The sequence below is a fragment of the Drosophila simulans genome, chromosome 2R (genome assembly GCF_016746395.2).
Source record: "Drosophila simulans strain w501 chromosome 2R, Prin_Dsim_3.1, whole genome shotgun sequence".
Lineage (NCBI taxonomy): Eukaryota > Metazoa > Arthropoda > Insecta > Diptera > Drosophilidae > Drosophila > Drosophila simulans.
The window spans coordinates 21,699,842-21,717,439 of record NC_052521.2 but is presented as its reverse complement, the minus strand read 5'-3'; the positions used below and the strand labels follow the sequence as shown (position 1 = coordinate 21,717,439).

General features: G+C 47.5%; 1 protein-coding gene across 3 annotated transcripts; it reads right to left on the bottom strand.

Moving 5' to 3' along the window:
• Positions 1-9: 9 nt before the first annotated feature.
• LOC6736092 lies at positions 10-16,452 on the bottom strand. Of its 3 annotated transcripts, none has more exons than XM_016168906.3 (9): positions 16,317-16,452; positions 15,622-15,857; positions 8,833-8,893; positions 8,219-8,267; positions 5,658-5,880; positions 5,533-5,599; positions 1,545-2,026; positions 1,170-1,488; positions 10-1,116 (listed from the first exon to the last, which is right to left on the bottom strand). In XM_016168906.3, exons 3-9 carry the CDS (start codon positions 8,881-8,883, stop codon positions 919-921), a joined length of 1,389 nt encoding a protein of 462 aa, XP_016029487.1. In that variant the 5' UTR covers positions 8,884-8,893; positions 15,622-15,857; positions 16,317-16,452; the 3' UTR covers positions 10-918. The 3 variants fall into 3 exon arrangements, with proteins under 3 accessions (XP_016029487.1, XP_016029488.1, XP_016029486.1); XM_016168907.3 differs by having other exon boundaries at positions 16,321-16,452; XM_016168905.3 differs by lacking the exons at positions 15,622-15,857; positions 16,317-16,452 and adding an exon at positions 9,865-10,079.
• Between the last annotated feature and the right edge of the window lie 1,146 nt (positions 16,453-17,598).

Sequence of the window (17,598 nt, the reverse complement as noted above, 5' to 3'; positions counted from 1 at the left end):
GCCACTCACTTTCAGATATTAAGGTCAGTTTGAGTTTATTGTTCATTGATTAATATTAACTTAGAGGTACACTAAATTGAGCTTCAGTATGAATTGAATCGCGTGGCTTGTACGGCTCCAGAGGAGCATTCTGGGAGCATCCTGGCAGTGGACGTCGGAATGCTCGATTGAAGCGGTGCAAATGCTGAGCTTGGTTTGAGAACTATTCACTTCTACCTTCATATATGTTATATATACCATGTATAGTAGGTGGCTGATCCGGACGGCTGAATTATAATAAGGGCTAGAACTCCTGCCGCATGGGAATTAAGTACGTAAATCGATGACAAGAAAGTATTCAGGAAATTCTACTAGAAGGGCAGTTGGTCATCCGATGAGTAAATAAATTACGCGTAGTGCATTCATAGTTAGGCATTAAGTAGATACGAGTACAAATATCACCTGAGCGTCGGCTGCTGCATTCGTTGTTAGTTCCACAGATTGGATTGGAAAGGGGGCTAGTCAGGGATGTAGAAACACGCTTAGGGGGGGCGGGGGACGAGTCCAACACCGACTGTGCGGAACAGAGCTCCTTGGATGTCCATTTCCGAATGTGGATGTGGCCAAGATCTCTGCGACATTAGCGGGCAATGGGGATGGACCCCGACCATTGCCCGGTAATCTCTGCACATCATTTGCAACTTAGGCTAGGCTTAATCTAAGAAACAGCCGCTGGACCAGACTGGTCTGACTGCTCCGGCATCCTAAAACTAGGTGGCTCCAACTCTACCAATCGTTGACTACCGCAGCGCACCTGCGCGACCGAATCTCCTCCTGGGAACCCTCTGATTTTTTAACACTTTGAGTGTTTTGCATTTTGGAAACGTTGAATTTAGAATCTCCTCCTGGGGACTATCCATCCTCCTCATCTTCTCGCGCTTAGCTGCTGTGCGAGAAGGCGGTGTTCGTGTAGGGTCCGCTGTAGATGGAGCTGCCCGAGTTAGACACCGTCTTGGTGCTCCTGCGCGCCATGATGCAGAGCACGGCGGCGACCACGGCCAGCATAAGGATCAATCCGGCGATGGCAATGGCTATGGCGAAGGTGCGTTGCGACACGCACAGAGCGTCGTCCAGAGTCTGTGGTAAAGGGGTATTAGTCACATGCCATCAAGCATTTCCTGTCCACATACCTTCTCCTTGTAAACCGCGTCCTCGTCGCTGTCGTTGGCGTTTTCGTTCTCGTTCACATACAGGCCAGAGAAGACCTCAATGGTGGCGGGCAGGCCGTCCTCCTCCTTGCTGTCCACGGCGGCCTGGCGCTTGGGTCTCTTTCCGCTGCACTGGGGAGCCTCCTGGCAAGTGGGATCCTCCAGGGCGCACAGTCTTACGTTGCACTGGTAGTACACGGAGGTGGTGTAGGGGAACTTGTGCGCCGGGAAGGTCACGTTGGCTGCCAATCGGTCCTGGGTGTAGTTGAACTGACCCATGATCTCGTTGTCCATGGGGCAGCTGAAAGAACAGAGCGTTGCAAATAACATATCCATAAAGATTAAAAGCCATCTTACCCATCTTCGCCCACCAGTCGCTGCTCTCCCCAGCCCAGACCATCGCGAACTATGCAGTCCGTGACATGGAGTCCGTATACCTTCTGCTTATCGATGCTGATGACAATGGTCAGAGGATCGCCGATCTTCACATCGTCGGCAATTTTGTGCTCGTCGTTGTAGATCTTCATGTGGCAGCCCGGCATGGGGATCTCGTTGTTGGTCACGTCCTCCTCCTGCGGCGGGACATTCGCATCGTAGACATCCTCCTCGTCCAGGTCGTCGTCCTGCTGCTTGTCCAGCGATCGTCCGTACTCCCGCCGATCATCGCTGCGGAAGGCCTGCGGCTTCTGGGCGTGCTTGCGCAGATACTTCTTGGGCTTCATGGCCGCGTCGCGACTCTTGTACGCACAGCGGACGTGGTAGCCACGTCCCAGGTCCGTGATGAGCTTCAGGTGGGGCTGCAGCACGATGGTGTTGAAGAACTCAATGCCACCGTCATCCTGAAAGATGGGATTAATTTACATTTACTATGCCGTATATGGATCCAATTTAAAGGAACGTTGCTTACAATTACCATTAAATGGGAACTTTTCATCAAATTACCACCACCTATCGACCTGGCCAACAAACCCGTTCGCCCCCAATCCGCCACTCGAGCTGAGCTGCCCAACATCTAATACAGATCTTATGAGTTCCGAAAACTGGATACCCAAGTCGAGAAGCCATATCATCCACCTGAACGCAAGTAGAATGGCGACTTCTCATTATGCATTCAGATTCACGCTTGGCTGCAGCCAGAAATCGCCCCTCAGAGTTGAATGTGCGATCCAAGTCAAACAATACCATATGCCCAAGCCATGGGGCTGTGGAGCACTTCCTGAAGTCGCCTTCAGAATGGTGCTAGAGCCGATCAGCCAGGTGTGACGTCTCGTCGGGGATCTGCGGGCCTTATCTCCTCGCAAATTAGCCAAGTTTGCATGATGAATTTCAATAGCTTCTGCTTGGGCACTTGGAGAAGCCAAGAATACTGCCACCATCATGATGCAATTTCCCTTACGAGGGAACTTTAATTGGATATCCACTGGTAGCAAAATCATTAGGCCCACCTGCTTAGTATCACCTGCAGAGATTCATAATTGAATTCTCTTAAAGAATTACTTAAGGGAATCAGCAGAGTAATAATAAATAGCCCCTTGTAATTCCAATAAAGATTCCTCAAAAAACATATTTATATTGAGAGACGTATCTTTCTTCCGAACTCCAAACTTTTTCGCGCTGTGCACTGGTAACGGGTTATTCGCCCATCGGTGATTGTGCTAATTCCAGCGGACAGCAGAAACAAATCGAGTACACACTCGATGGCTTTGGCTTGGCCAACCGAAAGCCAACTCCGCGGAAGAAAGGTGAGGTAATGACGGAGTACTCCATGCCATGCACGCCGCCCGCTCGGAAGTTTTGTAATTGGGTCTGTACAGATTTGGGCACGGAAGTTCTTCGCTTAAGTGGCCCTCCTCGGGCGTCCATTCTTAATGGCCAGCGCCGATGTTTGTTGCTATAGCAGGCAGTAATCGACGGCTGAAGAAGCCGACTTTCTGTGGATTTAGACGCTGGTCAGTGCGATTTATTGCCCAACACGGTTTCCGCCTAAAACAAGCCGAGAAACTGTTAGGAAAACAAGAAGACGGAGCGGGCAGGGCCTTCCTTTGTTGCCCAAGTCCCCGAGAACCGTTGACAGTTATGTTCGAGGGTCGGTTCTCAGCATCTGGGCATCATCATCTCGAGACAATGGCCAATAAAAAGCATAATAAAGTGACATTTAAGACTTCGAGCACGGCAGCGGCGGTTCTAACGGTAGAAAGCCCTATTATGTCATTATAACACTTCTCCGCGTAAATATGGAGCTCGAATCTGCTCCGGAGCCAGTGTACATGTATCGGATGGCATCGGCTGGAAAACAGGTTCGGAGCGGATGCGTGGGAGTCAGTCGCCGCACTGACCTTCGCTCCAAACACGGCGGTAGCTGCCTTTAAATATCAATATCGACCATAAACCGCTTACATGTCCCAACACTTTTGGCCTTTTCATGGTCATCCGACGGCATTGGTGGCCAATGAACGCACTGCCAGCGAACAGAACAAATTGATTTCGACGCGAGATGGCTTACTAGCGGAGCTGTGAACAATTGCCGAAGATAGCAGTCGGGAGTTTGGAGTTCTGGGATGGCAGCAATTAATTTTTAATTAAAAATCTCTGACGACCCTGAGAGTGCTGATCGCACTGTTCGTGGCTCATTTAATTATGCCTGACATGCGCACAGCCGAGACCCTCGACTTCCAGCGGAGCAAGTACCAGTCGCTCAATGGCAGCAGATGTGTCGGCCTGTCACGCGACTTTTTACACTGCAATGAGCTCATCTCGACGCGGATGACGTAAGGCAGGATAGCTGCCATTAGGGGACTGCACGCTGGATGAGACCCGCTCATCGTCTTTAATGACAAACATTTAAGACATCCACCAAGCGACGGGCCTTGGCCAATGTTGATTTTCCACTGTTTGCGGGGGGTAAATAATGTTTACTGATTCTTGCTTATTGAACACTCGGCGTGAATTGCTTGGATCAACAAAAAAGGCGGGACGGCGAAGGACAAAGCCATAAAAACGAAAGACTTAGGCAACGAACTAAGTGAAAAGAATACTTATGTGCTATATATGGCTGGTGGACCTGCGTTAAAAACATCATTAAATCTGTAAATTGTTAACCAATAAAAGCATTGCTATGAAGCCTGGCCATTCTCTATTAGTTCTATTCTGATCCAAGCACTAATCTGTGATTTTTTGCAAAAATCAATCAAAAACAAATGACTTAGACAACGAACTTAGTTATGCAAAGGCCTTAAATACGTATTCTTCATTATTAACATTAAAGCGCACTAAAACCTTTTAAAATATCTATATTGTTTGATCATGGAGCAGCTAGCCTCCATACCATCTAGTGGTTCTGGAACGGACGGTACTCTGTTGCCTCATCGACTAAATGGCGGCTATCGTAACTGCAATTAACATTGGTAATTTCAGAAATTGTGTCAATCCAATCGAGCGAAAGGAAGGAGAAGGAGCAGCAGCCGCGAATTACAAAACGCTGCCCCATAAATGCCGAGAAATTGCATTAATATGTACCACAATCGGACCGAGGCAATGGCTACAAAATGCCAGCCGGTGCGTGAGTTGCAGCCACATTAGCCCGGTTAAGTGCTAATTGAGATTTCAAAATGAATCCGAGCACAACGCAGCCCGTTGTTTGCCCGAATCGATCGAGTGAATGAGCCAATAAATAAGTCGAGCCATATAAGCATTTGACTAGCCCAATGAGAGACTGAAATTTATATGGCACATCTCGGCCGTCTTTCGGATCATTCGATATGGCTTACAGGGACATGGGAGACAGCTCGTCATGGCTGATCGGGCGCATGAGATCAGTAATACACATGATTGGCACGGAGATCTTGGGAAATCTAGCGCTGATTGAAGCTAGCTGGCAAATGTAATTAAAAAAGCTTCTGACATAGAAGAATGATAATATTTAAAAATACATATTTTATACAATCACTCAATCATTTCTGGCCCACTCTAAGTAAGCGACAGACGTTTATAGTTGCCAAGCCCATTACTAATGGTTCCCCATCTTACCCAGCAGATCTAACAACTGCTATTTTAGATAGAATCTCCGTGAAGCCGCCACAATCGCATCATTAGTTCAGCCGCAAAAGGTGCGTGAGTTGGCCATTTGAGATTCAACCTTTCAATGGACTCATCATCTTGGCATATGGACTTTACCTTGTAACCAATGAGTCGGGTCTGCCTGCCTTATAAGTGCTTAAACTTAATGTTTAATTTTTTATTTGCATGCCAAAATGGCAGAACGAGTTGGCCGGTACGTGGCGTCACCTATGTACGTACCATCGGCCTGAGTGGGAGTTTTCTGGGGAGGATGGGGTTCTGGACTTACCGTTTCCTTTGGCATCGTGTTGCAAGATCTCAGCGGCAGCTTGTACCGCAGGGAGCCCACATGATCTCTGCGGGGGAGGAACGTGGATTAGAATCCAGATTGGACTACCCAAAGTGCGGACTCACCTGTACTCGCTCAAGCAGGTGGAGTTCTTGGACAGGCCTTTCGGGTAGATCATGCCGCTGAACAGGCCCGTTTCGTGGTTCGGAGGAGCGTCTTTGATGGTGATCAGCATCGATCCGGAGAGGCACTTGATCCGCACACTCGGCTCCACCGCCGGCTTAGAGGTGGAGGCCACCTCCGCCTCCGCCGCCGCAATCGCCTCGCTCAGCGAGCTCTGGGCATCTTCTGCAAGGGAAATCGAAGTCGGGAAATTATGAAATGCAAACAGAAACACGACAGGCCCACTCCCAAAAAAGCACAGTTAGGCGACCCAACGGATTGGCATCCTCGAGAGCCGTTAGCATAAATCATGAGCCAGCCAAGACAATGGCCCATGGGAGCAGTATTTAGTTAGGACTGCAACTTCAAGCTGACTTTAAATGGCATGCGGAAGACTAGCAAACAATGAATGATGAACTGAGAAAAAATTCAAAGGTTTTACAAACTTTACTTAAATAATGCTAAGATATGCAGAGATCAAGAAAAATCACAATTATTGACTTGAGGTAATATTTCTAGCTCTCATTCTTAAAGGATAAAAGTTACACTCTAGGTGCAATTATTTGGCAACAAGCACAGTTGTTTTTTTCAGTGCACGTTCATGACATTGAGAAGCCATTGAAGCGGCAACTTCGAAAATCAGCAGAAGCAGCAACTGGGGGCGCAGACACGCCACAGAAGCTCGGGGCCATTAGAAAGACGGCACGCCGCAAGTTCCTTGAACTTTGCGAACCATTCGATGCACTGCCGGGGATTTGGAGGTGCTCTTGGCGTTTCCTGCTTTTGGCCAGCCATCGCAGAGCCGAGAACTCCCCGCTGGCTCCTCTGCGAAGGTACACAATTGGATTCCAAGACCAAGAGCAACTCCAAGACCAAGAGCAAGACCAACAGCAAGAGAAGAGACCTGAGGAGAGCTGCCCAGGCACGTTCGCCCTGGCAGTTGGCGGTGTGTATTCAGCGGTGTGTATATGGATCGGATGGGATGCGATGGGACGGGATGCCTTCGGTCGAGGCGGTTCAACGAACCTTGCAGCATTTCGCATCACTTACTGCGGTTCTGGGCAAAGTAATTGCATGCAACACGGCCGTCGCAGAGCCGGTTTTCTTACTCCACTGGAATGGAATCCACTCGGCGGCTTGGCGAGCACATAAAACATTTAATGGCTTTCTATTATGTATAATTTTACGGTCTCCGCAGGCGAGCAGAGCTGCACTCCTCAAATAGAACGAACTAGACTGGGCCCAAGTTGCCCTTCCTCAAGTGGCTGTTCCCTTGGCACTTGGCGAACAAAGAAAATGCAAGCCTAAATCAACTTCCCAGTTTCATAAATTTATGAGATACTTCGTGATTTAGATATGATTCAAGCAAATTATCGATCGCTTTCACCGACAAATTTTAAGTGCAAAGATGGACGAGATTGCGCCAGTAAATAAGTTAAGACAGGAATGGAAAGGTGGAATGGTGGACCAGGATCAGATCGATGCCCTGACCGTGGATCTGGCTGCTGCAATAAGGAGCTCATATTTGACGAGGAGGGTATGAGAGGTTCAGGTTATGTTCTGAACTGCCAGACCCTAGAAGATACGATATAATCCGTAGATACACCTCCTCCAAACTCTGCGATGTACAATAGAGCGTCTTCAGCCTGGTCAAGGATATCAACCCGGTGCAGCGGAAGTGGATATTCGACAGTCGCTGCTCCTACCACCGAAAACCAGGTGGCAACCAGGGTCAGTTCTTCACCTACCAGCAGTTTCTCAACTACCTGGAGTCGCTCCAGCAATCGCTGTCCGAGCATGGCTCCTAGGTCACCGGGGTCTTAGCCAAATCCCATTCCCAATCCCAAGCCCTCTCCACTCCAAGCCCAGCCGAAAACGCAATGTGAAAGCCAGAAGGAAGTGTGCCGCAATGTTCGCCAGTCGCCCCTCAATGAGGCAGCTCCAAAGCCTCCGAAGCGACTTCACTGGACCGCTGTTTGCCATGCGATTATAATGGCTCGTTTTGGTTTTGGCAAACAGAGTCAACAGAGATTTGGCAACCGGAGAGACAACAGCCAGCTTAGCGGGTTTACTTAACAATGGCAACAGCGCTGGCGGATTAAGTGGAGTGCCTTTATAACTAATTAGGTAATGCTTCGCCAATTTGAAGGGGAACCAATTCATCAGGCATTGGTATCCATTTTATGAATATATTTGTAAGCTGCTTGTTACGTCATGATGGATTTAAAAAAAGGTACTACTTATTTTACCTTAAATTCATACTAAATATTCCCAATTTGATCATATTCTCTCTTCTGTTTACTTCTGTTTGAGCGGAAACTAGTTGATACCTCAGGTTTCGATGGCTCATTTGAATATTATTTTATGTTTCCAGCGACTAACAAAGCACCCAACTGTGTTTAATCTTGCCAGCGTCTGTCTGCGGTAACAATATGCTGGCAATTTTTCTTTGGTCCCCACTGGCTCGGTGTCCCAATCCATAGAATTCGGTTTAGCTTCCTAATGAACAGATTTATGTACTCACTCATTGCCGTTGGAATCTGCGCCGCGTGCGTCGTCAGAGCTGCGATTGTCTGCAAAGAAAGTGGAGACAAGTCACTCATTAGCATAGTTGGCATATAGGCTACTCCATCCGATCCGACCAGCTCCGACCATGGACCATGGATGCCCGACCCCTTTTCAAGCACAAAGCGTTGACATAAATCACGACAAGCCGACATTAAGTCCCTGGCCTAATCCATCGCCAGTAAGCTTCTTTAATTAAAGGGGAAATTTCGATTTCGTGTTGCCGGCGGTTAGGGGAACCGCTGCATTCTCACGATTCTGAGACTCCTTTGGACGGGCTGGCAAACTTTCGCCAGCCTGGGTTAGAGTTGAACCCGGGCCCGAACCTGAATCTCGGATCTTTGGGGCCAAGCGGCTTAGAATGGCGCTGGTGTGCCACTTTTGGCCACTCGGATTCGCGTTTAGCATACTGAGGAGGGGAGCAGTCGCTGTGGCCTCCAGTCCCGCATCCAGGTTAATCGCATTGGCATGCAATTGTCATTCAGCGGGCTGCCTGATTGATGTGTTCTGGCCGACTCCAGCAATTTTCCATTTCGATGGGCCTGGGGAGAGAACCCAGTGCAGAATACTTACGATTAAGTGCAGCGCCGTGTGGAAAGCGTCCATTCGAGTGCCTGTCTTCATGGTGCGAGATCTGCAAGAGTGAGAGAAGATCGAATGACGGGTATTAAGCCTTGGCAAATAGTCAAAACCGAAAAATAAACTGAAAGCCCGCCGAAACCGGTTCCACACCCACTGCTCACATATAGCATTATGCTAAATCACTCGAACACAGCGATTCTGTAATGAATATCGTGGCCCAAAGGCAACTTTCTGCTGCCAAATGGGTCAAGTCAACAGCGCGAATTTGGGTTCGCGTGCGGGCTGAGCTCATTGCAAATGGGTTAGCCTCGCACCAAGTGGTGCTGGTTACTGCTGGGGAACTCCACATCTCGGCGGTGCCAGCCGTCGAGCGCTGGGCAAACAGACGGCCACCAAGTGCAACTCATGGCAGCGTGGCATCATGACTCGGGTTTCCGCATTTTCTCGGCAACAGAAGCTGCTGCATTACGAGATATTAAGCGCATATCAATGGCCCGTGACAAACGGTTTTCCACTTCCTGCCGATCGCTGAGAACTTTGCAGGCGAGTCACATCCTCAAAGTGGTCACCACACAGAAAGAAATATGTGGCGATCGGAGTCGAGTCATATCTATGCTCAAAAGCTGGTTAAAACTGTTCTTCTGACCAATTTGAAGACCAAGTCATCCAAAATTATTTATTTCACAAAGTAGTGCTTTTATCCCCCGCAACTGTATCTCACACTCTATTTCCTTGGACTTCATGTCTTCGTCTTAACCAAGTAGATCTTTTGTAGAACCCCATTTCACCCATAATAACACCCAGTTGCTATCCGAAATGAGATCATTTTTTCGCCGTGCATGTGGATCCGTGTTTTGGGCGTCGTAAGACAACAAAATGCGGCTTACACTGATGGCTGAGAGGCGATAATGATTTGTTGTTACCGCTGACGCTGCCAACACATTTCATTCACCACACACACACACACACACAAGAGCGGAGTGATGATGTCACAAGACCAGCAATCCATCTACATCCACTCACCCCGGATCGAGATACAGACTCGAAGATACGGCCGCTTATTATCCGAGAGGTGTAATCTCGCTGGGAGTCTGGTTGCTATTGAAATTGGTTCGGGGAGAAGCACGGAATTGGGTCAATAGATCCGCTGGAAATTGATAGATTGTGGGCATTATGCGGCGAGCACACGTCAATTTGTCAAAGCTGGAGGCCCACACTTCCTGAACACCAGGCGATCGATCCGTGAGTAGACAAACGTGGCTCGGAGCCGAATGCAAATTGCCAACTGACGCCACCAGCCAACCAACGTACTCGTGCCCCCTCCACTGGCATTGCAATAAATTAGCTAAAATTAGCAAATGACGCAAGCGACTCTAAGCGAGATACACGGCTAAAAAGCTCGGATTGAAAACGCACCTCATGCAGGCAAAAAATGAGTTGGAAAAATGCGGCGGAGCACGCCAACGAGCATTATGAATAATGACTTTGATTGGCATCTGCTCTCGTTACCCAGTTCGGGCTAAAAAACGAGCAAAGGAAACAAACATGATGCCCAATGTCCAATGCCCAATGTTCGGTGGAAATGGCAAGCTGACCTTCAATTGCGATCATCGGTGATAAGGGAAATTGCACGGAATTGGGGCACAAATTGCAGATACCTAGTCATATCGTAGTCATAATGAAGGGATGTGGGAATACTCGTAGTCGAAGATCGATAACAACTAGTATTACAATGAACTATACTCCTTAAGACGCCGCTTCCTGTAACTCCGCCATCGCATTTCCTCAGCTGGGAGCCTTTCCTTGGAGCCCAAGAACTCCTGACCAGAATGAAAATCATTCGTTGATGATTCACAGTCCAATCAATCGTGTGCATTCGAATGAAACGAATGGCTGCGAGTGTCGATTTGAATTCATTTGACACACATTTCCCAGAGCAAATAGCAGCGAAGCAACTAAACAAACATTCGGTAAGACTGAAAACAAAAAACCAACAAAATGGGCCGTGCAACTGAATAAATTAAATGGGTCTTGCGTGCCAGGCGGGCCACAAAGTTGTGTGCTTTATGTTTTTGTTAAAAGTTTAAACAATTGCAGTTTCATTGGAGTGTGTGCTCTGCTAATGTTAATGTGGCGGCTAAGTGACCTCGCGTGTTTCCATTTTCCCGTAGTTTACTAGCCTTAAACACCCAACGCGGGTGTGCAAAAAAGTAGTTTTGAAATGCACACTTAGCTTTACGGCTTTCTGCTTGAGCAAAATCGCTGGGAAAAGGGGAAAATGGGAAAAGTGGGAAATAGCGTGAAAAAAGCGCGTAACTGTGCGTGAAATTGCGCCCAGCTGAGTATTCGAAAATGAATCCAAACGAATCCGAATCCAATCCCCAATGAAGTGGATAATTAAAGGGAACCGACCTCCCGCCGATCTATCAGCATATCTGGGTGAACCACTTTAATCTAGGCGCACATCTGGGAACCTTCGGAAACCTCAGCCATCTCGGGAAGCCAGTCAATTAGAATATCTGACGACTCCCATCTCGAAAGTCAGATCTGGTTCCAATCTGAATTGCCAAAGGCATTGGCAAATCACAAACAGAAACTGTGCTAAGCACACAAACCCATAGAAACCCATAGAAACCCATAACGTGGCTGACCCATTTGGAACTATGCTGGTGGTGGTGGTGGAGGGTATGTGTGGGGTTCTACCAACTTTCGGTTGCGGTTTGCCATTAAAATGGGAAATCTCGTCGTACATCGCGGCGTAGTGTGATCAATCACACTCGAAGAAAAATGTCTTGTCATGTCGAGATCAATTTGAGGATTTCACATATTGATTAAATAAGAATTAAGGTAAGGAGGGTAAGTGTTAGCCACTAATGCCAAATACTTCGAATTCAACACGTTGCCATATTCTTCTAGGTACAAGGCATTCACATATCGAGCCAAACTTTCTTTCCGTGTAGCATAGCGATGCGTAGAGCTAATTTCGCTGCAATTCCGCTGGCGTAGAAAGTAAGTTGGGCAGGGTTAGGGCCTTAAAGACCGACCTCCGAAGACTGAAGACTTCGGAGCGAAGATGCATTGTGCGATTGTCCGCATTGTTCTTAATGACGGCAATTAACGAGTCGAACAAAAAGGGCAGCTCAGCTATGGCCATTCGCCGATTGGGGTCAGAGCGGCTTTATAGCCAGACTTCGGGCTCAGCTTTTACTTTTACTCAGGTCCGAAATTCTAGTTGGCCAGCGGGCTGGGGCTAATCAAGCGTCGGAGATCAATGGCAATTGAGGCATCGACTTTCACCTGCTTGCGTATGCAGGCTCTGCTTTGTTTCTGGAAATTAGAATTTCAAATTGCGACTTCAGATGCAGCAATTAGCTGGCACTTTATGGGCGATTGATAGCTGGCCAGGTAGGTAGCCGAGAGCCAGCGGATCGGAACGAACCTATAGCCACCCGGCGATTGTCCCAAGGTCAGTGCAATTGTCTCGCCGCAGCCATTGTTCGCCTCAAATGAGCTGACAATGCTGTTAATTTGCTGTTGGCCAATTGCAATAAACGCCAACGCCGATTCCGTTTATAGATTTAATAGATTGGGCCAACGGCAGCCGACCAGGCTCTAATGGGCAATTGGCCATTAAGGCAATGTGAGAACTCGAAAATCGCGCATCATTAGGGGGTCCTAAAGTGGAAAAACGCAGCTCCACCCTCTTGGCCAAATGCGCTGACCCGGTTGTTGCCACACGCATCAAACTGGAGCGTGGAGACATCGGACATCTTGCCACACACTGTGCGAACCAAGTTTGGGCTTAAGACCAAAAGCTGCCCAATGCGTTGCGTGTCTCTGCTCTTGCTGCTGCCACGAAGTTATGTAAGTTCTCTGCAAATGGCGCGCTTCTCTGCCATTTGTCAAGATGTCCAAATGGGCTCAAACCGACTGGCCAATATGCAAACCGCTGATTGGACACCCACAAGCGCTTGGCCCGCGGTGCTGCCTAAATATATTTTTCTCTCCCATTTTGACGCCCAATTTTTGTGGCCGCAGGCTTATTGTCACGAAAAAAATGTACGAAAAAGCAAAAAAAAAAACAAACGGCTAAGAAATTCGCATTGAACGTGACTTGAGCTGAGCTGTAGACATGAATGTGTTTGATTTTTATCAGCCGGGTCTACAATATTTCAGTTTTAGCCATTTACTTTGCGCTTTTTGCTGTTGCCGTGCTTTTTGCCTTTTGACTGGCGCCCATTGTTACCCGCTGTTTTTATGGCTTTTTTCTTTCAGCCCAAAGGCACAGCTAAAACTAGTTTTGTAGTTCCGTTTTTGCTTGGCTGGGGTTTCGCGTCTAGAAGTACTTAAAATCCAGCCTCCCAGCTACTCGTACATTGGCAGCTACTGCTGGTCAGAATCAGCCAAATTCATCATTAAAACTTATACATTGAGCCCCCTTTTTTAAAGGCTAATTATTGCTCGTGATGAGGGATTCGACTGATGAGTTCGAGAAATGGACATTACTTATTAATGGCAGGCCAAGCTGACCTTAGGTTTCCCATAATAACTTTATGCAAGTTTCCTCAGCTCAGTACTTAAGTAACTAATTTTTGAGGAGGATTTCCTCTGAGCCATAAATAGTCTCGTACTTGAGGTTAATGAGCGTAGAACTTCACTATGGTAAATCACATGTAGTGTCATAAATGCTAAACTTAGACACAGATATCATAGACGATCGCTACTATATTACAATAATTTATTTATCTTATGTCTTGGTGTCTGAGAACTTAACACACTAAGTATTGGTAACAGTTCTATGCCCACTTCCTTCGATCTGCGGACAGCAGTTCAAAAGTCTTGGCCTGCCACTCCCCTTTTAAGGCTTGGATTTGAAAGTGTTTGGAATGAATTGAACAACCTCGTGGTCGGTCGACTGCAGTCGCGGGGTTTTGCGTGGGGTTGGTCTAAGGTAAAAGCCTGCATTTAAGTCCGCTTGAGTTTGCCAATGTTGGTTAAATTCGCCAGTGGTGGAGGAGGAGGCAGGGGAGTGGGGATCAACTAGCCAGACGACTTTTCATTTTGGCCGAAAACAAACAAGCTACCCAATGCAGAGTGTCCGTTTAACGGGGGGCAAGCGAGGCTTGTGACTCATGGCTGGGTTCGGGGCACGCCTTTCGCTAGCATTTGGGTTTTTGCATAATTAGTGCTGAGCGCCAACGTGTCGTATGAGTAATGCAGTCGCGAAGTTCGTTGCCTAAGTCTTTCGTTTCAACTGTAAATCAATACCAACAGGCAGGCGGAAAATCTAACGCTGAAAAGGTCTTTGCCTGGTTGAATGAACTCACCATTTTTGGCGCTTTCTTTGTTAGTTCTTCGGCGGGAGATTATAAATCAATCACACAGCTTTTGGCAAGCAAGCCCACACGCATCTCTCGGCTTAGTTCATAAACCCCCGAAAATCCGTCATTTGTCTTCACTTCTCTCACTTAGCTGAGCACACACAAGCCCAAGCAGCAAAATAATACGAAATTATACGTACAATCATATTTTCCGTCTTTACCTTATTTTGTGCCCGCTTCAAGGTCACTTCGAGTTGTTGTCTGGCTGTTATATAAACAAGTTAACTACACGATGGCTCAGAAACTGGTATTCGAGCAGCTCGAGCGCAGATTCGCCTTTTAATTATACAAATTTTACGCTTGCGTTGGCGTTCCTCGACGCAAGCTTTCCGAGAATGCCGGAGAACTGGGAAATATCCAACAGAAGTTGGAGATAAACGCCTTCGACGGATGAGCCATTATTCACTAGTCAAGGCGTTGCATTCAACGCAGATGAAGACCATTACATTGGCCAACTACAATATTTTGATGGCTAACAAACCACAAATTAACCAATTAATAGGCCATGCATCACCGAAAAGGGAAAGGTTCCCATTCCCATAGTCCATGGATGATGCAAGTGTCGGATCGGGATGGGTTGAACCCCGGACTCTCCATCAATCAACTTTTCTAATTGCTTCTTTAGACGCCAGCCCGAACACAATGGAACGAACATAATTATGGCTGTGTGATCCGTGGAAGTGCTAAAAGTTCCACAAGGAGAAGAACCCGGTCCCAGCTCATGTGGGCAATGTTGGGTCAGCCAATTAGCAACAGATTCTGGCTTATAATGGCCGCACACGGAGTGGGGAAAATGTGAATGGACCTTTGATTCCAAGAGCCCGATGACACATTACTTATGCGGTGCGCATCCAGAAATGGGCATTGAAAAACGGGAAAGAAGGCAGGAAAAGCGGATGAAAGACGGATGTCCGTGATGTGGCTACTCAAATAGCCAATTGCCGATGGCCAACCCCATCCCGGCCATATTTGTGTCCCCCGGTGATGCAACTGGCTGCGAACTTGGCAGCCAACTTCGGCCACTGGCAACCTTGGCAAACAGGTTCAGATCCCCGGACAGATGCTTCTCAGGCCGCTTTTCAGATAAGGCCCATTTCATTTGCACAGAAAACAGATTGCAACGCTTCTTCAATTCGTTCCCCCGAGTACAAGTATTGGTATTCCGTGAATTCCGAATTTCGAGCGAGGCGAAGTGAAGCCAACCGGTTTGGCTGATGGATTTTTGGCACATCCACAGCGTCGGCGATTTATGAAGTCATCTTTTAAGGCTGTTTTGGTTTTGTTTTTGCAAACGGCACAGCTTTGATTTTCTGCCTGATTTTAACTGTTTCTTTTCGCGGGTTTCGGGTTTCTGGTTTTTCGGTTATAGCTTTTCAAACACAAACTCCGCCACACTCACCTCTAGCCAACTTCGCCCTTTTTGCGTAATCCAATTTGTTATGTGTCCGTTGTTGCGATTTCGCTGTGCCTTAAACTGGTTGCCCGGAACGATGATGATTTTAGATATTTTCACGAATTTTGGTTTCACATTAGTTTGATTTTGTTTTTATGTACTTCCTAAGTGTTTTTTTTTTTTTGCGGGCTTCCTCTATAATTATTTCGTTTTGTGGCCAACACTCGTTTTACATGTTAACGCTGCGGGAATTGCACATTTAAGAGTTGGCCAAGAGCGGTAAAGAGACGCTAAGAGCTGCTCTTTGGCGAATTGTGGCAAATAATCCGAGCTGTTGTTGCTGTTGCTGCTGCTGCTGCTATTACGCTGTCTCAACACAAAAGACTGAGGCAACAAACTTCCCGACACTTTTGCACTTCCCCAGAAAACAACGCGAAATATTCAAAAGATTCACAAATCATTCAGCACGTATTTGCTGGCCCGGTTCAACCACCCGTCGAGCTTAATCGCTTCCCAAGGGCAACAACAATCGGAGAAAATCACGACAGAAACATCACAGGCACAACAGCAACAACCGCAACTATTTCAAATCTCGGAAACCCATGAACGTCTCTCTGAGCCACGGGAAGCCGTTCCAAATCCGCACGCACGATCCAATTAGAACCGGGTAAACGGAGCCTTAGGCCACTCGAAAAACTCACGCACGATTCGGGATCGAAACGAATCGGAAAGCAATCGAAATCGAATCGAAGGGATCGATGGGATGGAGGTTCGTTGAGCGCTGTGGATGTGTCTCGCACACCGACCTGGCCAAGACTGACGGGGCCCGAAACCGAGCCACTCGCACTCCGACGAAAACGCCAAGACGATGGCCGACAACCGGTCTTGCCAAGATTCGGAGTGGCGGCGCTCTGGGTTTTTCGGAGCAATTGGCAAGTCTATGTGCGCTCTTCCGACGATCTCTTCACCAAGGCATAGTGTAGTATCGCCTCAATTGGCGGTGGCCGCGGTGTCGCTGCCAGTTTTTCAGCAGCAACACGTCGTCCAGCTGAGCTGCACTTGATGACCGGCGGGACTGGCGGCCACGCTCCGCTGGCTCCCTTTAATACACCTACGGCCGCGGGTCCAGATTGTCTTTCTAATGAGTGCGGCATAATTAGAGGGTCGGGCGGCGGTCATCCCATATCGCAAGTGTGCACAAAGAGAAACATTGGGCTGGAAACCTCAAGAGAAAACCATATATTCCCTAGCTAAGGTTTTTAAATTTAAATATTTTTTATGTTTGCTTGTGATTAATATTTAGAAAACTGCTTTGACTAGAAGCACTCTAGACTAAGATTCCAAGTATCCAGCTGGTGTCTAAGTTTCTTTGGAGCCCCTCCGGCCAGCGTCATGATTTTGGCCACAGCTGTGCGCTCGCAACTGGAAGTCAGGTTCTGCTCAAACTTGGCAGCAGATCGGTGCAATTATGGCCAGTGTGTGGGCTGTCACCAGAACACCTTGATGACGGCATATATGGCCACTGGTGGGGCTGACTGCTTGGACTGACGAGGCTTCTCTGTGGAACACATGCTGCTCTTCTTTTGTTTTACTCGGGAGGCACATAAATCTTGAACTTGCCTCTACATTCTGTGAACCCAGCGCCCTTGCAACCTCGAAATTCCAGGTGCGAGTACAGGTAGCTGTGACACCTCGGAGACCTCGAATTGTTGTTATTTTCTGCCGTATTTCCCTTGAAGCGGCCCGGTGCTGTTTATACTTAAGTTCTACCAATATTTATGATTATTATGCGTGTTCCTCTGTTTGGGTTCTACGGGTGTTGGGAAAACTTGGATGAAGTGGACGAATTATTCTTTTGAGACGTGAGAGAATTCTCTAAGGACCCTCAATCATCACCTTTTGGCATTAAAAGTACTTTACATAAATTAAATATAAACATAGTTTTAAGAATGAAGAATAATGTATTATAAGCTAATTTATTGG